Genomic DNA, 25,359 nt, shown 5'->3' with positions numbered 1-25,359 from the left:
TGCCTATCCATAAATACATTGATAGAAAAAGAAGCAATTCGAATTCACCAAACGCATTATTACTACCACCCTTATTGAATTCGTGATTTTCACTCTACAACTTCTCTAATCATTTTTGTGTATCTTCAATTCTATGAAATAGAGTTTTTACCAAACTCCCCCAACACACTTGAGAGTTTGAACTTTTATATATGACCAATTTTGGAATTGATTTTCTTAAATACCTCATAAAAAGTTTAAAAATCATAGTTTTTGTCATATTAAATCATTTTTATATTATTATTAATGTAACTAATATATAAAAATTATCAAAATATAAATTATAAATATACATGCTAGTTTGATAACTTTCTCGAAGTATAAAGTTAATAAATTGTAATATGAAAAATAGAATATATGGTAATGTGAGAGAAATTAGGGACAACAAAATAAGAAAACGACAGACTATCCGTTCAAATCATAAAAAACATCAAGAGGGGGGGTGTTTGACAATGAATTAAAAAATTTATAACGTTTTTGTGTAACTGGACACCTAGTCATGAAAATTGCTTTGTTTGTCTCACTCCTAATCTAATTATTTTTTTAAAAACGGGTTTTGTAATGTGTGCCCAAAGACACACAATAAATATTAACTCCCACGAGTTTGGTACATTTTGATTGGTCCTCTAATCATAAATATTGATGGACCCCTCATTTATAATAACTCCTCCACCAATAAAAATGCACCAAACTTAAATTTAGTACTTATTGTGTGCCCTTGACACACATTATGAAGACCGTTTTAAAAAAATAAAAAAAAATCCAATGCACCAAACTTAAATTTAGTGCTTACACATTATAAAGATCGTTTTAAAAAAAACAAAAAAATTCCAAACAAAATATGAGTAAATATATTAAAATGACCTCGAATTAGGTGCAGGTTCAACTTAATTTGTAGTTTTGTACTAGTTGGCCAAGAATCTATTCTACCAAAAACTATGCAGACTAGAGTATAATCTCTCTCTCTCTCTCCCCCCTCTCTCTCTCTACTCTCTCTCTCAAGCATTAAATTGTTGAATGCAAACCGAAACGGCTTAGCTTTGATCTTCCCGCATTTTCCCTTGTTTACAAACTGAAGGCCTGTTTCTACATACACAAGTAAGTTCATATTCTGCAACTCTAATGTATCTATCATATTCTATTATTTCCAATATTTGCATTTTATATAATTTGTGATCCTTGGGCTTAGGCTCCCCATTCTAATGTTTGTTTGTACTTTAGTTTTATAATTTTCCCTAATGGCTTAGGCTCACCATTCTAATGTTTGTTTGTACTTTAGTTTTATAATTTTCCCTGTCCCATTTTCTGAAATGCATGTTATTAGATGTTAAAAAGTTGTAATTATATTTACAATTATCTTCGATTTTTATATAAATAGTAAAAGTGATATATATATATATAAATATAGTTCAAATGCTATGGAGGGGAGAAGGTTTGGGTGGTCAGATTCTCATGGACTTGTAGCTGTTTACAAATAAGGCTAGGCCCCCCATTTGTTTTTAGTAAAAATTTGTGTGCTTTCTTTTTAATGACTATATTATTGTGTTTCATTGTTTTGTTCTTTTCTTTAACAATCAATAAACTGTGAACTTTGTTATCTTGAATACTCTAGAGTCTAGACTGGCACACAGATAACATAAGTTGGTAAATTAATAGAATATATGGATCAAGGGAATCAGTATTGATAGTTTCTCTCTATCAACATCAGTTTTTTCTTTGGCAATATATGTAAAGTTGTTGGCTTTAGCAGACTAAAATGAGTTAGGCATTTACTATCATTTTGTCAGTCTTCACTGAAGAAATGTAATAGGCTATGGTTATAAATATTGTTATGTTACATTTCTTTACAATGCATCAGATTTTAAACTATACCGTGGAAGTGTGAATTCGACACATGATCTTTGGCCGTGACTCGTGACTTGAGGTTCTTTTCAAATACATTGTTGGCCTATTGAGATGTGAGTTTAGAGTAATATCAGGTGTTTTTTCAGTCATGGTTCTAGGAATGAAGACATCAAACAGTAGAGGCACCTCGGCTCAGCTCGAGTATCAAATTCATCTTCAGGAGATCAAACCCTGGCCACCATCAAAGTTGCTGAAGTCTCTTCGTTCTGCTGTTCTTCGATGGGAATACAGTGATAAGTATTCTGGCTCTACTAACCTTGTTGTCCCCTTGGTCGGGTCTAATGTTGGAGATGGAAAAATTCAATTTAATCACACCTTCAGGTTACCTGTGAATCTCTCAAAAATTGAAGATACTTTAAACAAGAACTGCTTGAAATTTAATTTGTTTGAACCACAAAGGAATAAAACTGTGCAAGGTCTGTTGTTGGCAACTGCTATTATAGACCTGGCAGATTATGGCATTGTAAAGGAGATCATACACATTACTGCTCCTATGAACTGCAAGCGGGTTATGAGTAATAAAGCACAGCCGGTACTCTTCCTTAAGATTCAGCCGGTTCAGAGGAATCGTGCTACCTCCTTATCTAGGAATGGCCAGTTGAGAAATGCATCCGTGGACAAGAATGGTAATGGATCTGTTTCTGCCTTGATGAATAAAGAATATGCAGAAGAAGCCGAGATTGTCTCCCCTAATGATGTTGATGGTTCATCTCACTCATCTACCAGTGTTACTTCTCCAGCAGTTCAGTTGCAAGGGGCTTCATCACCTAAAGAGAAAGGGGTAAAACTTTATTGCTTTTATATCTTGGCTTTCCGCCAAAACCTTTAAGTGCATTTTTCCATTCTATCCTGCTATTCTAGTTTGTTGTGGCACTTTAAAACCCAGCTGTTTGCATTAGAAGTAGTACAAGTTAGTGGAGGATGCATAGTTTTCTTTCATAACACACATACACACGTCTAGGCTAGTATTTTTTAATTGATACTTGACATGATTGCTTCGGCTTGTATACATAATTGTCAATTAGTCACTTCTAAATGTACTTTTTCCGTGATAAATTTAACAATAAATATTTAATTTCAGACTATATCCGAGACAACAAAGGAGGTCACTATGGATGTCGAAGTTCACCAACTCCTGTATTCAAATGAAAGGCTTGAACAAACGGATGTTAAACTGGAAAACGCTCTACATGATTTATCTTGCTCATCATCAACAGACCTGTCTTCTGATTTTGAGAACCAAGAAAATATGCGTTCTATTTTATACAACTCCCAAGAATCAGGCTATATGCTATTTAAGAAAACACATCGCACTTGTAGTGTCCAATCATCTTCTTCGTCTATCACATGTGATGGAGCGGATGAAGAGTTGATCATCACTAGTAGCGGAAATTACGAACACAATTCAGAAAAGCAATTTCAGTTAAGCACGAGAAAGGGTGCTGATTCCGATACTATTCAATATGGTTATGCAGTGGATTATGACAGTAAGAAGTATCAAGTAAGTGAGCCTGAAAGGAAAATATTGGATGACAATTTGCACCATATAGTTGACGAAAAATTAATTACATCTCTACCAGATGATAACAAAAAGGATAACATTTCAGAAAATAATATACATTATGACAGCAGGGAAAATGTTAAGTCGGATATTGACAGATCAAATCACGTGAAGTCTGTCAGATCAGCTACTGACCCGAGACGAAGCAATGGCATTGTCAAGAGTTCTCAGTTTGTCGTAAAAGGGAGGGATGCTAGTGTTCTCAAATATGCTCAGGATGGTGCCCAAACCTCTACATGCAGTGAAAGGGAAGTTAATAAGGTTTATACAGAAGCCATCAAACTTCAGCAACTGCAACAAAGAATAGATATGCTTGAAGGGGAATTGACAGAAGCAGCAGCTATTGAAGTCAGTCTGTATTATGTGGTTGCAGAACATGGAAGTTCTTTCAATAAGGTCCATGCTCCAGCTAGGCGACTTTGGAGGCTATATCTTCATGCCTGTAAGGAGAAATCTAGATCAAGGATTGTAAGTGCCGCTAAAAATGTAATCTCTGGACTAGTTTTAGTTGCAAAAGCATGCGGAAACGATGTTCCAAGGTAACCTCTAGGTCAAATCATCTTCTTTGAATCTAGATAAGAATTATTTTTTCCATTACTTGTTTCCTCCTAGCTTAAAGTTTTTACGCTGGATTATTATCATAGTTATTGTGATGAAGTTGCCATCTCATAAGCTTTACAACTTTTGATAAAATCACCATCGATATGAAAGTAATAACTTTAGGTTGGACCTTATGGGAGTATTTAGTAGTGAGTCCAGGGTAAGTGCACCTTTCTTCATCTGAGTCCAGTTTGCAAGTTTTTAAAAACTCTACAGACTTTTGTATGCTAAAATAATCTGTGCTACAACACAGGTTGACTTTTTGGATGTCAAATGTTGTCATACTAAGAGCAATACTGAGTCAAGCTAGGGAGAATCATGAACTCTCACCTCTCTCTGGAAATTTGAGTGAAACTACTATTCGAAAAAGTAACACTAAGAAATTTCTGGCACTAAAGTGGAGGGACTCACATTCAAGTATCAGCAAAGAGAGTGGTGGTGCTCTTCATCAAAATGCTGAAAAGTGGGAGGACCTTAACACCTTTATGTCTGCCTTGGAAAGTGTTGAAACTTGGATCTTCTCTTGCATTGTTGAATCAATATGGTTGCAGGTTATCATTTTATAATCTTTTGTCTTTTATAATATTCTTTTCTACTGTGGAATATAATGTACTTCTTGGCACCTTCCTTAACTTGGATTTAAGGTATTTTGCGCTCTATAATTAATCTGCATGAGGAAATGTTATCTTGAATATATATGAGCTGATCTGGTTCCACAATTTTTTTTCCAGATTTTGACTCCACCTATGCACTCTTTTGCTTCAAATGACATGAATAAAATCACGAACAAACTTGATACAGGAACATCCCATGTAGGCAATATAGACCAATACAACTACTCTTTGGAGACCTGGAAAAAGGCTCTCAGTGATGCTTATGAAAGAATTTGTCCTATCCGAGCTGAAAGACACAATTGTGGCTGTTTGCAAATGATATCCAAACTGGTAAGTTTTAGAAGTCCTATTACCTTTGAACTGAATATAAAAAATGAGTAGCATATCAATACTGCTCTCTCGTTCATAAACATGTATACACACATGGTGACACGCCTAAAGCCTTAAAATTTCTTCTGATACTAAAACCTAGTACTAATTACTTTACCATCATAAGCTTCCAACACTATTTATTTATTTATTTATTTTTGAGCATGAAGTTAGTGTAGGGATCTAGATCTTTCCACGGATGAGGCAGGGTTTATAAATCAGCAAAGCTCTCTCATTTTGGAGGGTCCAATTCAAGTGGCACCTAAGTGAGAGTTATCAAGTGTGATCAAGTTTCTTGGTTTTTGTAACTGCTCTACTGCTCTAGGGAGAGTGCCTACATAACAAATAGGACCAAATGCCCCTTATATCCAAGTGATGTATAGAATTTTTCAATTTGCTAGAGTTAAGGAATGAAGTTAATAAGCGGCCTTATTGCCAATCATTGTTTTATGTGGAATCTTATTTTCTCATACTCTACTTCTGATAATGTCTTAAATAACTCTTTTGTTCAACCAGATACTGGAAACATGTCTGGCTAGATTGGATGTGGCTATGTTCAATGCGATTCTACGTAAATCTGCTGATGGCATTTCAACTGATCCTGTATCTGACCCAATTACTGATGTGAAGGTTCTTCCTATTCCATCTGGGAATTCAAGCTTTGGGGCTGGTGCACAACTAAGAACTGCGGTGAGAACTCTCAATAATATCCAAAGCTACTTCCACAATTGATTTAAACAGTTGACTTGGTTACAAAAGAAATTGTGAATGCCCAGAAAGGAGTTATTATAGTTCAATGCCCTCTAGTTATGTTGGTCGAGGAGTGACATACATGATACACCTCTCATGACTGTCCATTTTCTTTTACCAGATTGGGATCTGGTCCAGGTGGCTTAATGATCAATATGGTCTTGATGTTGACGGTCCCATCAATGATTTGAATAAACAAGACTGCGGTGATACATCCCATAAGTCCTTCCATCTCTTGTATGCACTGAGTGATCTAATGATGATTCCAAAAGATATGCTTTTAAGCAAGTCAGTCAGAAAAGAGGTTTGATCATAGATAAATACCTAGTCCTTTGCCTTTGTTTATGTATCTTCCATCATTTCTCGTGCTCGATAACAGTGATCAATCTATATGTTTGAAGGTATGTCCTCAGTTTTCTACAACCATGATAAGGCAGATACTTAACACTTTTGTTCCAGATGAATATTGCCCGGAACAAATACCTGATGCTGTATTTGAATCTCTGGAATCTGAGGTCAGTGCAGTATACTTGCCTACTTATTTTTCCTGAAAACTAAAATTTCTACTTCTGTCGCTAATTGCTATTAGCACCCGGATAAGAATTTCTTTGAAGGTCAAGTAATAAATACAGCAAGAGGAAAATTTTAGCCCTGTATTTCCTTTTTGCTTTATTGAAACAAGTACAATATAAGCCTTTGAAGGTGGCAAAATTACATGGCACAATAGCCTTATGTAAGAAAAATCATTAGACATGTCATAATTGATAGTTCAATATTATGTAATTCAGGATCCTGCCGAGGCTGCTGAAAATTGCATCCAAAACGTTCCATGTGGTGCAGATGCCATTGCTTATCTCCCGCTGTCTGTGACTTCAGTTGCTCATCTCTTGGGAGAATGTGGAAGTCAATCTCAGTTGAGACGAACTGGATCATCAGTCCTGCAAAAGTCATACATCAGTGATGACGAACTTGACGAGTTGGAATCAGCTTCATGCATCAGAAGTTTCTGCCCATCATCAACTTTGGCCAAACATGATTGGACTACAATAGAGGAAGATGGCAGTGATAATAATTTTGTTAGGTATCAACTACTAAGAGAGGTATGGAAGAGTGTGCCTTAGATAAGTTTTAAGCTTTGTATATATATATTTGTTACCAGTTGTATTAGAGACTCAACCGGGCATAGATTGACAAGCAAAATAAATTATCTATGTTATCAAAGCAAAATAGAGATCCATTGATCATAGAGATTCCACAACTTAGAAGAACAATTGAGGAAATATTTTGAACGGAGAAAATGGACTGTACATTCTAACAAACTATATGTAAATCTGTAGTGCTAATAAACACTACAGAATATGTGTTTGACCTCCTGGTATCTTGACAAGCACCCCAATCTGAGTCGGGAAAAGCTTATAGAGTGAAGTTAGAGTTAAGGTATCCTCAACTTTAAGTAAGATACCTTAACCTGGGATAGATGCTGCATATCTGGTGGATGAGAAACATTATAAAATAATATTATTTTTGGTAAGATGGTGGGACGGGAGAGAAAAAAAATTTAATGAAAAAAAATATAAAGTTAGGTAAAGTGGTGGGGTTATTATTATTTTAATAATAATTAATTTATGGCCTACATATAAATATATCAATTATATTTGTTATTTATTATATTGGGTTAAATTAAGTGATCAAATAAAAAACCCAATTAGATTTTAATTTATTGTATAGATCTAATAAGTACCTAATACCCGACCCAATTAAATTATAATGGGAGATTTAATTATGTAATATATAAAAAAAGGTTTATCTTCTACCTATCAGAGAGCGCTATTTAAAAACCCTAAGGAGTACTTGATTAAGTAAGACAATAATCAAGAACATTGTACATATTCGGATACCGTCACAATCATCGCCTTATCGCCTTATGGATTTAGGTACGCTTCCGTCTTCCATTTAATCTCTGATTATGGATTTAGGTACGCTTCCATATTCGATTTAATCTCGATAATTAGATATGATGATTACGGTTATTGTCTCTATTTAAGAGAATTATATATTTGTAGAATTCTTAGATTCTATCAATTGATATCAGAGCCACTTCATATTTGATTATTGGGAATTATTTTATGCGAAATTAATTTTAAACAATTTATTTAAGTTATTGTTTTCCGATAGGGATGATTGCGGATACAATTTACATGATTAATATGTGTGACTTAATTTTATTGCTTCAACTGCGATGCTTTTTTTATTGGAAGTAGATTGTTCCGTGGCTTTCATGAATACAAGTCATTTACATGACTTTTGGTTGAGTTAATTGTTTATCATGTAATGGATATTTGTGCTTCTTTACATGATTACATAATATAATTTTATATGTATTGATTAATTCCACCTTATGGCATGTTCTATTGTCCGTATAATTCTCGGGAGAATGAGACAATAATTAACATGATTACAAACATTTGGGTTTCATGTGTAAGTTTGATTTTATAGCTTCCTGAGAATTGTTTTGATAGAGCTTTTACATTCTTGGATGATTTTATGTACAAGATTCAAGTCTGGTAAGTTACATGTACTCTGTAGTTATGATGTTGAATGACCATTTTATATAAAGGAAATTAATCAGGAGCCAACGTGGGTTTGGGGGGACAGTCAGCCAACCCACAGCAATGAAACATTGCGGGAGGAAGCAATGTTTCAATGCGGGTCTTGACTTCCGCAATGAAACATTGCGGGATGTCGCCATGCACAGGGAACATTGCGCACTCCGCAATGTTTCATTGTTGGGTAGACTCCCAGTTTTTAATGTTCCAACTGTCACTCTCTTTAGCTTATTCTTATATTTAACTTATTTATATAAGTATAAAAATAATATTAATGTTCAACAGTAATTAATTTTTTAAAATATGTTAACGTTAAATATAAGTAGTAGTAATATTTTAAAATATTATCAATTTTAATAATAAATTTATCAATTTTATTTTTTCTGTACTTTTTCTTTAAATTATCCTATGAATTATTTTAGTTTAAAAAATAATATTATTAATTTTATACTTTTTAGTGAATTGAGTTATTTTAGTTTAAAAAATTTATCAACAGTCAAACTTATTTTTTGTGCAAAACTTATTTTATGTGCCAATATTAATAAGAATTGACTGGTCAACAGAGCAGAAGCTTGACCGACACACCGCAATGAAACAATGCGGCTGTTAGGACACCCCGCAATGCTTCATTGCGGCAATTTCAACAGTCAAATGAAATTTTTTCAGCAAAATTTTTTCTGTGCTAAATTTAATTTTGTGAATTTTAAAATTCAGATTTTCACCTATAAATAGTCCTGCCTCATCTCATTTTTTTTCAACATTCTCTTCTCTATTTTCATTCTACATTTTCTCTTCAACATTATCTTCTCTATTTTCCGAAAAATGGTTTTCTACTATGATTTTGACAATAATAAGGTAATTATCGATGGTGTGGCTTACGACGGGCCCGAAGGAGAAGAAGACATGGCAATAGCTCTCCGCCGTATTCAAATGGCGCTTGAGCGCAAGAAAAAAAAAGAAAATGAAGCTAAAGCGAAGGCGGAAAAGTCGAAGAAAAAGAAAGACGACGATAAGGGTGATAAAGGCGGTTCTTCCAACACCGTTAAAGTTTGATCATTCTCATCGACATAAAATGTTATTATGTATTTTTTTTGAAAAAATATTTGAATGTACTCCATTTATATTTGAATGAAATAAATTATTTAATGTTTTATTTTTCTTGTACTTGTCCAATTTATTTTATCAATTTTAAATTTTAATAAACAAATATAATGCTAAAATTTGAAAATGTGAAAAACTAAAAAAATGAAAATTTATCGAATTTTCGTTATCTATAAAAAATATAAAACAACTTAGCCCCCAAAATGTTAAACATTTCTTGGTAACAAACTATATAAAAATAACTCGGCCACCTGCCGCATTTTATTTAAGAAATAATTTTTCTTAATTATTATAATCATTATATTTTAACATCCATATAGTTGGATCGTCAAAATTTGTATTTTATAACTTACATGTCAAGAAATATCATTTGACATAACTATTATGCAAAATTTTCACAAAACTATGTAAAATAGTTGCAAATTATAATTAAGTTACTCTTATAAACATTTATATTTTTAAAATAACATTTAACATATTAAATAAAATATAATAAGTCTAGAAACTATTTTTTATAATTTTTTTTGATTAATTTTCTAATTTTAAAGAAAATAACAAAAATAAACAACCCAACCGCAATGTTTCATTGCGGTGGACACTTCCACCCGCAATGAAACATTGCTGGGGTACGATGTAAAGTTTTTTTTAAACTGCAAATATTTACAGTTGTTGGCTTGTGGGTTTGTACAGTGCCGCAATGTTTCATTGTGGCCATCGCAATGAAACATTGCGGCCGTGCATTTAATGCACACACCTACCTTAATTTGTTTGTATTTTTGATCTTATACTGCTGTTTTTACTGCTGCTTAACATTCTGCTCAAATTTATTCTTCTGAAAAAAAAGGTTAGTATTCAATATTCATGGCTTCTTATTTATTTGATTATTCAAGTTCATCTAGTGATCATAACGATTTTAATTATGTTACCCCCCACACAAAAAAGAGGGTTTATCGTAAAATCTTTAATGATGATGAAGTAATAGATGTTGATAGTATTGAAGATAAAGTTAATGATCCGGGGAAGCGAAAAACGCATAGTGATGATGATGTTGGTTTCGGTTGGAAGAATCACGATGTTCACGGTGATTCCGATGATAGTAATGATTCATTTAATGGCGATGATGATGATAAAATTAATGATGAAAATTTTATTGGAAATATGAATGATGTAGTTCCTTGTGTTGGTATGATATTTGATTCGTTGGATGAAGCGGAAAGTTTTTATCGAGGTTATGGTCGAAGTATAGGGTTCGAGATAATTATTCGAAGTAGTCATAAGCATTCAAGAAATGGTGGTATATCGTCACGTTTGTATATATGTCGAAAGGGTGGAAGATTGGGCCCAAAACCCTTGGAAGTTGAAGATAGGGCTAAAGGGAAACGACCTCGAGATGTTATTCCTCGAACTTTTTGTCGTGCTCGTATGTGTGTTGCTCACAAAGTAAGCTCAAACAAATGGGAAGTAACCAAGGTCAACCTAGAGCACAATCATGTTATGGTTACATCGGATAAGGTAAATTTCATGCAAAGATCACGCAACATAGATCCGTTTACCCGTCTTTGATTGAGTTATTCAATAAATCGGGTATCGAGACCCCGAAAGTGATGAATTTACTTAGTGAGACGTGTGGTGGTATTGAAAAAATTGGTTTTTCCGCTCAAGATGTACGAAATGTAATACGTGACATTCGAAGACGGGTTTTTGATTCCGGTGATGCGGAGTGTGGATTGGTTTTGTTACGAGACTTGCAAAAACAAAGTGATGGCAATTTTTTTCTACCGAGTGGATGTGGATGAGGAGAATCGGGTTAGGGGTTTGGTGTGGGTTGATCCTCGTTCGCTTAACGCGTACAAGAATTTTGGAGATGTGGTAACTTTCGACTCGACATATCGGACTAATAGGTATGACATGCCTTTTATTCCAATTACGGGAGTGAATCACCACTACCAAAATATTTTGTTTGGATTTGCACTTATAAGGGACGAGAAAGAGACTACTTATAGATGGGTTTTGAAGACTTGGTTGGAAGCGGTCGATAACAAGCCACCTATTACCATTATTACGGATCAAGACATCACTTTAAGTAATGCCATTTCCGAGGTTATGCCTAACACCAACCATACATATTGTACGTGGCATATTTGTAGCAAGTTTCCCGAGAAACTATCTACTTTGTATACTCAATACTCGGAGTTCAAGACGGATTTTAATGCATGTATCTACAAGTCATTGTCACCAACGGAATTTGAAGGTAGGTGGGAGGACTTGAAAGAGAAAAATGATCTTGAAAATCACAATTGGCTAGAGGACGGCCAGTAACCGGTAATCCCAGAATCATATAAACATTCTCCAAAGTAATAGTCATCTCCCCACACGGCAGATGGAATGTGTTAGTCTCTGGCCTCTACCTCTCAATCAAGGCCGTAATGAGTCTGATGTAATTCTGCCGAATCACCCGGGGGTTGCCGAACGCCCCAAAACCATATGCATCCAACAGAGCCTGCTGATCTGGAAGTATATGCCACTCACCCATCCTCGCTCTCAGCTGTCTAACATCTACGGTATTCCTGTCCCCGCCCTCCCAGATCAGACTGCTAATATGGCGGTCCTACATAGTCAGCAAGGATCGATCAAGAGGTCCACACTCCATGTCCATAGTATCTGCAATATTTTAAACCAAAAAGCACATCAATACAACTCCAAACAAACAGTAATTAAGAAAAAGAAAACAAACAAATGCGTGAAAATGTATAGCATCTCTGATTGTGTTTTCTGTTGAACAATGCTAGTGCAAGGAATTAATCTTTATTTTTATATATAGAGAACTTAAAAATCTTTAGCAGTTACTGTCAAACTTTATTATGAAGGAGCTAATATTAAGCAATTTACAGACATAAAAGAATTCAGCAAAACAAGATTTAAAAAAAAATTTATATAATCTATGTATTGAATATGACAATACAGTAGTGTATGATGTGCAATACAGCAAGTACAGTAGGGAATATGACAATACACTATGAGAAAACATAAACAGTTACTTATAGTCACATTTGAAAGTGAGATTTTCCAGAATAGTAGTAATTATAGCGAAGGAAGAGGGAAGCATCGCATGCATGATGGAGATTATATAATTGGAACAAACACGATCCACGTTGTTGTATTTTCAAAGTTTTAACTATTTTTGAGTCTACCACAAGATTGATACAAAATATGTACTACAATTATTTCATTCTTATTTTGGTAAGAGTTCAAAGTTGATTACGATTGGAAAATATATAGTGCATATAAAAAGGATGATTTTTGACATTAAGAGAGTTTTGCATCAAATGAGGTGATTCAGTTCAATAGTGAAGTGATATAGCGTCTCCATTCTAATAGCACATTCATTACAGCGGTTTTTGGTTTTACCCCCCCCCCCAAAGTGGTTTCCTCATTAAATTCATTCTTCCGGCTATTGTTTTTTTTAATTAAAAACTATTTTTGGAGAAATACTAACAATGCTTTGTTGTCTATCAACTTTAGAATATAGTGACTCAAATTAACCATGCCATTGGAGCGGAAGGGATAGTGAGCATGGAATGTAAACAAGTTGTCTCTGAATATGGAGAGATGATCTGTGATCTTCTTAACAGGTCGAATATTTCGTCCCAAAATCTCAAGCTTAAGAATGATACTCTTCAGCTACTTACTAATGTAAAAAACAAACTAATTCTCAGAGGACTTTTATCAAACACTTCATTGGCATTAATCAAAAATTAGCTTAAAATCAAAAAAACTACAAAATATACACAAAACCCATCTAAATTACCCCTAATTCGAACCCTAATTTAACCTAATCTAAATTACCCCTAATTCGAAACCTAATTTAACCTAATTATTAACTAATTTACCCCTAATTCGAACCCTAATTATCACATAATCAACATAATTTCGAACAAATATCACATTCATATAAAAAAATCGAATAGTAATCGAACAAAATCGCACTCAAACTCAAATTCATTGTATAATCGTGTGTGTGTTGGTGTAATCGTGTGTATAAGTGTGTGCATAGCTATAAATCTGTTGTATACCTGATGAACAAGAAGATCAGTGGAGTGGTTTTGATTAAAATTGTCTCAAATCACTTCAATGTCGCTGATGGTCGTGTATCTGTGTCTGTTTTTGAGTGTCTGTTTTTTAGTTTCTGCGTGTATATGCGAGTATCTGTGTCTGAGTTTCTGTGTCTGTGTGTAAGGGAAAACGACTACCGCAAAAGCATGGCGGAGCCGCAATGAAACATTGCGGAGGTATAATATTTATGTTTATTTGACATTATTAATATTTAACATTATTAATATTTTCAAATATTCAAATATTTTCATTTATTATTAAAAATATTGAATAATTAAAATATTTAAATATTAAAAATATTTTCCTTTATTATTTTAATATTTATTATTAAATATTTGAAGGGATTTGAATTTATTAATTTCATTTAATATTTCAATACTTTTAAAATATTGAATATTGAATATTAAATATTAAATATAATATTTAATTTACTATAAAAATATTTTATAGTATTTTTTAATATACAATCTTTAATCAGAAATATTAAGAATAATATTTTATTAAATTAATATTTATGTAGATAAAAAAGTATTAATAAATGAATTAATATAGATAAAGGGCAGAAAGGAAAATGAAGTATGTGGGCCATGCCGCAATGTTTCATTGCGGTGGCCGCAATGAAACATAGAGGCAGTAGCGGATCCCAGCCATTCATTTTTTCCTTCAACGGTCCTGATTTGTTGGTTGTAAGTGGTCCCTATCCAACTATGGTTGTGGATAGGGACCCTTATATAAATGTAATAAACTTTTCTTTACTGGTACATGAAATTTCCTGAGTATTGTGTGGTTCTTTTGTTGTAATTTAAATGTATCGTCTTATCTTGCATTTACATAACTTGGTTAGTGAGTTGCATATAAAGAATATATTATAATTGTGAATTATTTTTTTTATTGGCAAATTAGTATTAACTTATTTATTTAAGTGGTCGAATATTTTAAGTTAATTGATTGAAGCAATATGTCGCCAAAGTGATCTCTTTTGTGTAAATTAATTAATTTAAAAATATTATTTTGATGATAGAATATTTAATTTTATGCAAATTTTATCGGCCCAAAGAAAGGTAAAGTTTGGCCAAAATTAAAATATTTCTTCAATATATAATAGGAGAACAAGGGGATAATATTCATGAGATTAAAAAGTCTCATTGAAAAGACTAAAATACCCATGTTTTTAATATATATATAAAAGATGTAACTTTGGGAATCGAACTCAATATACTTCATTCATACAACCTCTTACCACTACACCATATTGCCACATTAACTTTTTATCATACACATAATATGTAAGTGTGCTAAATTAATATTTTATTTAACTTTAGAGGTAATTACTTGAATTCCGCAAAAAAAAGTAGTTACTTGAATATTTGAACAGTTAATTTTAAACAACTTAATTCCAGATATAAAGTTAGGCATAGTAATGAATGAATTATTATCTTATTTATTAATCATTTTTTAGTTTTAAAATATATCTTATATATTTTTAACATTTTTTTATTATAAAAAGTAATTAAAATGTATATATATATAATTTTTAAAAAAATATTAAAAATAGAATAGCTTATATATAAATAATCTAAATTGGTATTATATATTTAGATAAGATCAAATTATAATGAGTCAATGCATTTTAGTTTTTTTCAAATTTGAAATCAAAACTTGGCCTATAGTTAAAAAAAACACTCAAAATTTGACTACATGACTCGGCCGAAAAACATCGTCACATTCTACGTTTAGTAAATTTAAATTACAAGCTCGGCGAGAATATCTTACCAATAATGTGAAATATTTTTAATATCTTATTTTAATATAAATTAATGTATTTGAGGTCTTTATAGGATAAGTCAATTGATTATTTGTATTAAAATTATTAACTTCACTCGTAGCGTATTATTGTTTTTTGGAGTTATCCCGGTTTTAAAAATATCAAAATTTGATATAAGATCTCACGAGATTTGTTAAAACTACGATGATATATTAAATCTATTTATTATTCATTTTTCACTTGAAAATGACTAGCCTTTTAAAAAGAATTATTTTCGATAAGCAATATTCATTGATCAAGAAAATATTGTACAAATATTTTTAATTATTTTAATATTTTAAAATTTTCAAATAAAAATTATATCTATACTATATTATAGCATTTGATTCAATGCATTTTATATTATTTAAATAAAAAAATATATATTGTTCAATAATTTGAAGGAATTAACTAGTTCAACTGATATTTATAAAATGTTATCTAATTAAAAAATATTTTATTTTTGAAGAATAATATACAATTTAACAAATTATTATATGAAGAAATATTAGGGTCGTAATAAAAGAAACTTAAAAATAGTTTAAATAATGATATAATTATAATTTTTCATTCGAATTCTTGAAAATTATCATGAATATCAATTACAAGTCTTTACAATTTATAATTTAATTTAATGTTACAACCATGATTGGTACTTGATTGCGTAAAAAATAGTTATAAATTTTTTATCAGTGATAATGTGAATACCATGTATAAATTATTACAATTTATTTATTATATAATTTTAATTTTTGAATAATTATAACTGCATGTTATTTAAGTAATCAATTGTCTCACTAAATGATAATAATGAATATACATGTACATAAATCTGATATTTAGCATATAAATAATTGAAACCATCGTAATTTACTAAGAAATGTAATATACGATAATTTACATGCTGACACACATATAACTTAATCTTACTTTGTTAATAGTAGTGTAAATAAAAAACTAACATTTTTTCATACATGCATACGTTGAATTTCAAAAAGTAATATTTTTCATTAGAATCAACTTTTATATTAACAGTAGTGCAAATTTTATATTATTGTATATTATGATTGCAAGTCATTCTAACTTCAGTTATGCATTTTTTATCTTTTTAAATTGAGTAAGTTAATTGTAAGTTAGTCGTGAACTCAGTAATAATAGAGAGCAGTACATATAGTTTATTTAAATTAAATTCAAAATTTTTGGTCAACTCTATATTGAACATATATGTTAATTTTTAGTTTTTTTTTGTAAACATAGTAACGACATTCCACAGATAAAATTTAATCGTTTCATTTTAAACGTACATTGATTATCCTACTTATATTCATTCATCAAATACAAATTATACAACACAAACAAGAATATATATATATATATATATATATTGCTTAATGAGCTATATTAGAAACGTTATGTAATTTGATAACTAGTATAATAACCCGTGCGAGGCACGAGTCATTTTCTAGAGTTTTTTTTATACATCATGCAATTATAATGTTTTTAGAGCAACTCCAACAATATCCTTATATAGGATCTTAAGTCAAATTTTGAAGAAATGGAGATATAATTTCTCTCCAACAAGTTTATGTCCCCTCTATAACATTAGGAGTTTCGAATGCTTTCTCACTTTTAGGATTGAATATCCCCTCAACTATTATTATATTATATTTCTCTTACCCGTTATTTTATATTTAATGAATGAATATAAACAGGGTAGTAAGTGTACGTTTAAAACGAAACGATTAAACTTAATCTGTAGAATGTTGTTAGTATGTTTACAAATAAAAAAACTAAAAATTAACATATATGTTGAATACAGAGTTGACCAAAATCTTGAATTTTATTTAAATAAACTATATGTACTGCTCTATATTATTACTGAATTCACTATTAACTTACAATTAACTTACTCAATTTAAAAAGATAAAAAATACATAACTGAAGTCAGAATGACTTGCAATCATAATATACAATAATATAAAATTTAAATTATTGTTAATATTAAAGTTGATTTTAATGAAAAATATTAGTTTTTGAAATTCAACTAATGTATGTATGGGAAAATGTTAGTTTTTTATTTACACTACCGTTAACAAAGTAATATTAAATTATATGTATGTGTGTGTTAGCATGTAAATTATTGTATGTTACATCTCTTAGTAACTATTATGATTTCAGTTATTTATATGCTAAATATATGACTTATGTACATGTATAATCATTATTAACATCTAGTGAAATAATTGATTACTTAAATAACATGCATTTATAATTATTCAAAAATTAAAATTATGTAATAAAGAAATTGCTATAATTTATATATGGTATTCACATTATCATTGACAAATAGTCCATATCTATTTTTTACGCAACCGTGTATCAATCATGGTTGTAACATAAAAATGAATTATATATTTTTAAGACTTATTATTAATATCCATAATTTTTTTTTCAAGAATTCGAAAGAAAAATTATATTTATATCGTTATTTAAACCGTTTTTAAGTTTCTTTCCATACGACTCTATTATTTCTTCATATAAAAATTTGATAACATTTTATACTATTCTCCTAAAATTAAAAAATTTCAGTTCGATAAAGTTTTATAAATATCGGTTAAACTGGTTAATTCCTTCAAATTATTGAATAATATATATTTTTTCCTTAAATAATTTAAAATGCATTGAATCAAATGTTACAATATAATATAGATATAACTTTTATTTAAATAATTCAAAATATTAAAATAATTCAAAATATTTGTACAATATTATCTTGATCAATGAATATTGCTAATAAAAAAGAATTCTTTTTAAAAATTTAGTTTTTTTAAAGTGAAAAATGAAAAATAAATCGATTTAATATATCATCGTAGTTTTAAAAAAAATCTCGTGAGATCTCATTTCACATTTCAAATATTCTTAAAATCGGGACCAATCTCAAAAATAATAATGCGTTACGAGTGAAGTTAGTAATTTTAATATAAATAATCAATTGACTTAATCCTATAAAGACCTCAAACACATTAATTTATATTAACATAAGATATTAAAAAATTCACATTATTGGTAAGATATTCTCACCGAGCTTGTAATTTAAATTTACTAAATGTAAAATGTGACGATGTTTTTCGGCCGGGTCATGTAGTCAAATTTTGAGTATTTTTTGAATGGGCCAAGTTCTAAAATGCATTGACTCATTATAATTCGAACTTATCTAAATATGTAATACCAATATAGATTATTTATATATAAGCGATTCTATTTTCAATATTTTTTTAAAATTATATATGTACATTTTAATTACTTTTATAATAAATAATATGTTTAAAATATATGAGATATATTTTCAAACTAAAAAATGATTAATAAATAAGATAATAATTCATTTATGTATTATGCCTAATTTTATATCTAGAATATAATTCTTTAAAATTAACTAAACAAATATTCAACTAACTATCTTTTTTTTACAGAATTCAAGTAAGTATCTTTAAGGTTAAATAAAATATTCATTTAGCACACTTACCTATTATGTGTATGATAAAAATCACATGTGATAATACGGTGTAGTGGTAAGATGTTGTATAGTTGAATGAAATAACTTGAGTTCGAGTCCTACAAACCACATCTTTTATATAAATATGAAAAACAAGGGTAATTTAGTCTTTTCAATGAGACTTTTTAATCTCATGAAATTATCTCCTTATTCTCCTATTATATATAGAAGAGATATCTTTTATGAAAGTAATACATGTTGATAAACAATCAACTTGTATTTAATATACGTTAGATATTGTACAACATTTACAAATAAGAAAATAACTAAGAATATTATAATTACATGATGTATAAAAAAATTCTAGAAAATGACCCGTGCCTTGCACGGATTATAGCCGGTGCGAGGCACGGGCCTGTATATATATTCAAATATTATTTCAAACGAATTTGCATCTGTACAAAAATAATTTTTGAATACGATAAATGATTATTTTAACTTTTCATTGAATTATCTTACTTCCTTTTCATTGAATCCTAAACGGAACCTTTTTTTTATCACCGGTCCCCGCCGGAACGGGGATTCTCGCGGGGATGCAGGAGATGCAAATAATAATAAAAAAAAATAATTTTATATTTTTAGTATATTTTTTAAATAAAAACAGTCTACTAATTCGTTATATATAAAACATTAATTATATCTCATATTTTTAATATCAAATCATATTAAAATTTATTTGTAATGTAAATGAATGACAAATTAAATATATATATTATATCAAAATATAAAAAAGTTGATCAATAAAATTATAGATTATTTTAAAATTATTATAATTTTTTAAATACTGTTTTTATACAAATTTATTTAATAAAATATATATATAAATATATAAAAAATTGTCGGGGTTGACTAAGAGAATTTTTAAATGTGAAGTGTGTGAAAAAATATGAAGTGACAACATTTTTAAAATTTTATAATAAAACTACAAAAATTAAATAAAAAGGAGACACGTAAATAATATAAACTAATATTTTATTTACTCAAAAATTAAAGTAATAAAAAAGAATTTGTTAAAAAAAAGGATGCAGCTCATCTAATAAATTTTTTAATGTAAACTCAAGAATATATGTTGTACAATGGTAGTGACATAAAGTTTTTGAGTAGGATATTTGGGGTTTAGTAGATACAACAATATACCTATGTTTAAAAAATATTGTGTGAGAAATGACATTTTTATAATTTTCCAACATAAAAGGGCAACTTTTTAATTTTACCGCTATTAAAATGTCTTAATTTATCCTTAATCCTATTTTAATATATAGAAGGAGATATAATATAAGTTAAACTACAAAAATTAAAAAAACGGCGTTAAATAAATAATGTAAAGCAACATTTTATTTACTATAAAGTTAAAATAATGAAAAAAGATTATGATTGAAAGAGGCGATGTGGTTTATCTAATAAGATTTTTAAAAAGGACTGCACGAGACATGTAGCATAATTGTAGTGACATGTACTTTGACAACAAAAGGTTATGGGTTCAAATCTTCTTGTATAAACAAGTTTTCTTAATTTTAGCTTAAATTATATAAGGGTGTCACTTTTGTAATTTTTGAAAATAAAAGGTTAAACTGGTAATTTTATGGCCATTAAAATGGCTCAATTTGCCCCTGGTTCCCCTTTAAGATTTTCATGTGAATAATAAGTCGGTCCAAAGAAAGGCCTATTATTTGACATAAATTAATTGCTAATACTTGATTATTGCGTGAGAGTAGCAATTGTAAATTAAATTTTCTGTCAAAAGATTAAAATTTAATGTTGCGCTAGGTATCTTGTGATGGTGTTGCCCATATTTAAAATTTATCACATTATTGTATATACTAGTTTTGAGCATTATGTTGTATATTTGTTTTCTATTTCAGCTACTGCTTCTGTTAATTCTGCTTCTGCTCAATTGAGCATGATTCTAATATTGAATGGGACAAACTATGTCATGTGGAAAGAGAATGTTGAGATCGTTCTTGGGTGTATGGATCTCGACCTTGCGCTAAGGAAAGATCAACCAGTTCCCACTACGGATGATCCCAAAACAGATCAAATTGAGAAATGGGAACACTCTAATCGCATGTGTCTGGCGATCATGAAGCGAACGATTCCAACTGGCTTTCAGGGCTCTATTGCTGAGAGCACAAGTGCCAAGAAGTTCCTCTCCGAGATTGAGCAATATTTTGCTAAAAATGAGAAAGCGGAAACGAGTAATCTTCTATCAAAACTCGTGACCATGAGGTGTAAAGGAAAGGGGAACATAAGGGAGTACATCATTGGAATGTTTAATCTTGCTGGCAAACTCAAGGAACTCAAATTAGAACTTTCGGATGAGTTACTTGTTCACTTGGTTCTTATTTCTCTGCCTCCTCAATTTGGACACTTTGTGGTGAGTTATAATATTCAAAATGATAAATGGACTCTTAAAGAACTCAATTCACACTGTGTGCAAGGGGAAGGGAGGTTTTTGCGAGAGAAGACTGAGAATGCTCATTTGGTATCTAGATCTCATGATAAGAAAAGAAAGAGAGGTAAGGATATTGCAAGTGGAAAACCGAAGCATCAGTTGCAAGAGAAGCATGATAAGGGAACAACCTGCTACTTTTATAAGAAGGCTGGACACATGAAGAAAAAGTGTTCCAAATATGCTGCTTGGTGTGTGAAGAAGGGTATAACTTCTATCTTTATTTGCTCTGAAGTTAATTTAGCTTCTGTACCTAAGGATACTTGGTGGGTAGATTATGGTGCTACTACTCACATAATTGTATCAATGCAGGGTTACCTGTGGAGCCGACCGCCAATTGATGCCGAAAGATTCATCTATGTGGGCGATGATAATAAAGTTTCATTTGAAGCTGTTGGAACATTTAGATTATTATTAAAAACTGGTGTCTATTTGGATTTACTTGACACATTTGTTGCACCGTCTTTTAGACGGAATCGTATTTCTATTTCATGTTTGGACAAATATGGCTACACTTGTTCTTTTGGAAATAATAAAGTGAGTTTCTCTTTAAATTCAAATGTGGTTGCCACCGGTTCCTTGATTGATGATCTTTATATGCTTGATATTGTTGCTTTTAATAATGAAATTTTGCACTCAAGTGCAAGAGATACAAACCGTAAGTTAACTCAGATTTCTGCTATGTTGTGGCACAAACGATTAGGTCATATCTCTAAATAGAGAATTTAAAGGCTTGTGAATGATAAAATTCTTGATCACTTAGATTTAAGTGACTTTTAAGTCTGTGTTGAATACATTAAGGGAAAATAAACAAACTCGAGAAAGTTAGGTGCCAATAGAGCTACAAGTGTCTTGGAACTGATTCATACTGATATATGTGGACCATTCCCTACGGCCTCTTGGAACGGTCAACGGTATTTTATCACGTTCATAGATGATTACTCTAAGTATGGTTACCTATACTTGATATATGAGAAGTCACAAACTCTGGACGTATTTAAAGAGTATAAAGCTGAAGTTGAACTTCAGCTAAATAGTAGTATTAAAGCTGTCATATCCGATCGTGGTGGTGAATACTACGGTAAATATGATGGATCAGGTGAGCAACGTCCAGGACCCTTTGCTAACTTCCTAAAGGAGTGTGAAATTGTCCCTCAGTACACTATGTCAGGAAAACCCAATATGAATCGTGTTGCTGAGAGGCAAAACTGTACTCTTAAAGATATGGTGAGGAGTATGATAGGTCATTCTTCCTTGCCCGAGTCACTTTGGGGAGATGCACTAAAGACTGCAATTTATATCCTTAACCGGGTTCCAACTAAAGCAGTGGCCGAAACTCCTTACAAACTTTGGACTAATAAAATACTTAGTATTAAGCATTTACATGTTTGGGATTGTCCAGCTGAGGCAAGGCCATATAGGCCAAATGAAAAGAAACTGGACTCTAGGACGGTCAACTGCTATTTTGTTGGGTATCCGAAACGTACTCGCAGATTTAAATTTTATGATCCCGCTACTAGATCCTTCTTTGAGACTGATAATGCAAGATTTTTTGAGGATGTTGATTTTGGGAGGGAAGATATAGGTAAAAGTATTATCTTTGAAGAAGATAGTCATGATCCTATTTATGACTCTGCCGAGAGCAATGATCGGATTATGATACCTATCATTGTTCAAGGCCCTCTGGTTCAAGACAACACCGAAATTCCCATGAGGAACCAATTGAGCAAACTCAACAACCTCATGAATCACAAGAAGTGCCACTAAGGAGATCCACTAGAGAGCGAAAGAGTGTAATTCTGGATGATTATGTTATTTTTCTACAAGAACATGAAGATGGAATTGGCATTGGGGAAGATGATCCTGTAAATCTTCAACAAGCCATGCAAAGTCCTAACTCTCAAAAGTGAATTGATCCCATGAATGAAGAGATGCAATCTATGAAAGACAATGATGTTTGGGATCTTGTCGAGTTGCCTAAAGGCTCAAAACCTATTGGTTGCAAATGGGTATTTAAAAACAAAAGGGATTTGAGTGGCAACATCAAAAGATATATGGCTCGTCTAGTCTCTAAAGGATTCACTCAAAAGAAAGGTGTCGACTATAATGAGACTTTCTCTCCGGTTTCCATGAAAGACTCATTTAGAATTTTTATGGCACTTGTGGCCCATTATGATCTAGAGCTACATCAAATGGATGTAAAGATGGCGTTTCTCAATGGAAATATTGGCGAGACAATTTATATGGTGCAACCAGAAAACTTTGTCATTGGAAATCCAAAGACTGTGGTTTACAAATTAAAGAAGTTCATATATGGTCTCAGGCAGGCTTCTCGTGAATGGTATCATAAATTTTATGATGTAACCACATCATATGGTTTCAAAGTGAACTTGGTGGAACATTGTGTATATCACAAGTTCACAGGGAGCAAATTTATCTTTCTTCTCTTATACGTTGATGACATCTTACTTGCTACTAATGATATAGACTTATTGCATGATACCAAGAAATTTCTCAATAGTCAATTTGAGATGAAGGACCTTGGTAACGCTTCTTTTATATTAGGAATTCAGATACATCGAGATCGTTCTCGAGGTATTCATGGATTGTTACAAAAGAACTATATCAAAAAGATACTTGTGCACCAATGGATATACCCGTGTCTAAGGGAGACAAATTTAGTCTCAAACAGTGTCCCAAGAATGAACTTGAGATAAGGGAAATGCAAAGGATACCATATGCATCGGCAGTGGGAAGCCTAATGTATGCTCAAGTTTGTACTCGTCCTGACATAGCATTCATTGTTGGAATGTTGGGAATATATTTGGGTAATCTGGTAATGGAGCAATGGAAAGCAGTGAAACGAGTCTTACGGTATTTGAAGAAAACAAAACACTATATGCTCATATATAGAAAATCAGATCATCAAGAAATCATTGGATATTCGTATTCTGACTTTGGAGGATGCAAAGATGAAAGAAAATCTACTTTAGGCTATGTTTATCTACTGGTTGGTGGAGCGATTTCATGGAGCTCTGAAACTGACGCTCATAACTTCATCCACCATGGTTGTAGAATATATAGCATGTTTTGTATAATATCCCGTATTTTTAGAATTATTATAAATATTATAAATATTATTTGATATATATGTGTGCTTTTATGATTTAGAAGGAATAAAAAGGTGGATATTTTAAACCTGTTTGACAAGTTGGTGTTATTGAATGGTAATGTGCTAATTGTTAAGTGTTATATCGATCCTTATTAATTTCTGAAAATATTTATTTAAATGTATTATTTTTAAAAGTTATTTGAAAGCCGATCTTATTGATATCGGTAAATTGAAATTGTTTTGTAATATCCGGGAAATATTGTGCAATTACTTTTATCAATAAATAATTATTATGTGATTATTATTTGAATTTTGGTGAATTATCTGATGATTGATATCTATATTTGGGTGTGTATATGTGATAAAGTGTAAGTATTTTAATTTTTAATATGTCCAGAATAAAATATCGATAATTATGGTATTTTTATGGTAATTCTTGGATTGATATATGATTTTATAAGGATTTATGGATGTAATAATTATTTTCTAAACAATTATAATACTATTTTATAAAGCCGGGAAGCGTCCAACTTCAACCGTTTTTGCATTTTTACCACCCGAAACTTTTCCGAAAACTCCTTCCTAACCTGATCTAATAATTCCGGACATTTTCCGTGTTTTGACTTTCTCAATCCGGAATACGGTTTGACCTGTACGAGTCCCGGCGTAAAATTTTTAATACGCTGATCATTTTATAGATCGATAAAAATCCGTGTTTCCAAAAGGCGAGATATTATTATCTTAGTTGCGTATAAAATGTTTTATAGAAAGCTCTGTTTT

The 25,359-nt window shown here is 31.1% G+C and overlaps 2 protein-coding genes across 5 annotated transcripts; both read left to right on the top strand.

The window, feature by feature from the left end:
• Window positions 1–942: 942 nt before the first annotated feature.
• On the top strand, window positions 943–7,140 carry LOC141684682 (uncharacterized). 4 transcript variants are annotated; one of them, XM_074489763.1, is made up of 9 exons: window positions 943–1,137; window positions 2,031–2,725; window positions 3,026–4,044; window positions 4,359–4,656; window positions 4,837–5,049; window positions 5,605–5,778; window positions 5,960–6,142; window positions 6,252–6,353; window positions 6,627–7,140. In XM_074489763.1, the coding sequence occupies exons 2-9, from the start codon at window positions 2,033–2,035 to the stop codon at window positions 6,957–6,959; spliced, it is 3,015 nt and encodes a 1,004-aa protein (XP_074345864.1). In that variant the 5' UTR covers window positions 943–1,137; window positions 2,031–2,032; the 3' UTR covers window positions 6,960–7,140. The 4 variants fall into 4 exon arrangements, with proteins under 4 accessions (XP_074345864.1, XP_074345861.1, XP_074345862.1 ...); XM_074489760.1 differs by having other exon boundaries at window positions 6,240–6,353; XM_074489761.1 differs by having other exon boundaries at window positions 1,898–2,725; window positions 6,240–6,353.
• Window positions 7,141–11,258: 4,118 nt separating this feature from the next.
• On the top strand, window positions 11,259–11,864 carry LOC141685082 (protein FAR1-RELATED SEQUENCE 5-like). The gene has a single exon (XM_074490209.1). The coding sequence runs from the start codon at window positions 11,259–11,261 to the stop codon at window positions 11,862–11,864; it is 606 nt and encodes a 201-aa protein (XP_074346310.1).
• Window positions 11,865–25,359: the final 13,495 nt, after the last annotated feature.

Source organism: Apium graveolens, chromosome 9 (genome assembly GCF_009905375.1).
Source record: "Apium graveolens cultivar Ventura chromosome 9, ASM990537v1, whole genome shotgun sequence".
Taxonomy (NCBI): Eukaryota; Viridiplantae; Streptophyta; class Magnoliopsida; order Apiales; family Apiaceae; genus Apium; species Apium graveolens.
The sequence above is the reverse complement of the archived record's forward strand: the minus strand, read 5'-3'. Positions and strand labels throughout refer to the sequence as shown.

Excerpts from the sequence above, each read along its gene's own strand:
- LOC141684682 (XM_074489760.1), top strand. The coding sequence starts at position 2,033 with ATGGTTCTAGGAATGAAGACATCAAACAGTAGAGGCACCTCGGCTCAG. Across the intron at positions 4,657-4,836 it reads TTGAATCAATATGGTTGCAG|ATTTTGACTCCACCTATGCA; the intron begins GTTATCATTTTA and ends TTTTTTTTCCAG. Across the intron at positions 5,779-5,959 it reads GTGCACAACTAAGAACTGCG|ATTGGGATCTGGTCCAGGTG; the intron begins GTGAGAACTCTC and ends TTCTTTTACCAG.
- LOC141685082 (XM_074490209.1), top strand. The coding sequence starts at position 11,259 with ATGCGGAGTGTGGATTGGTTTTGTTACGAGACTTGCAAAAACAAAGTG.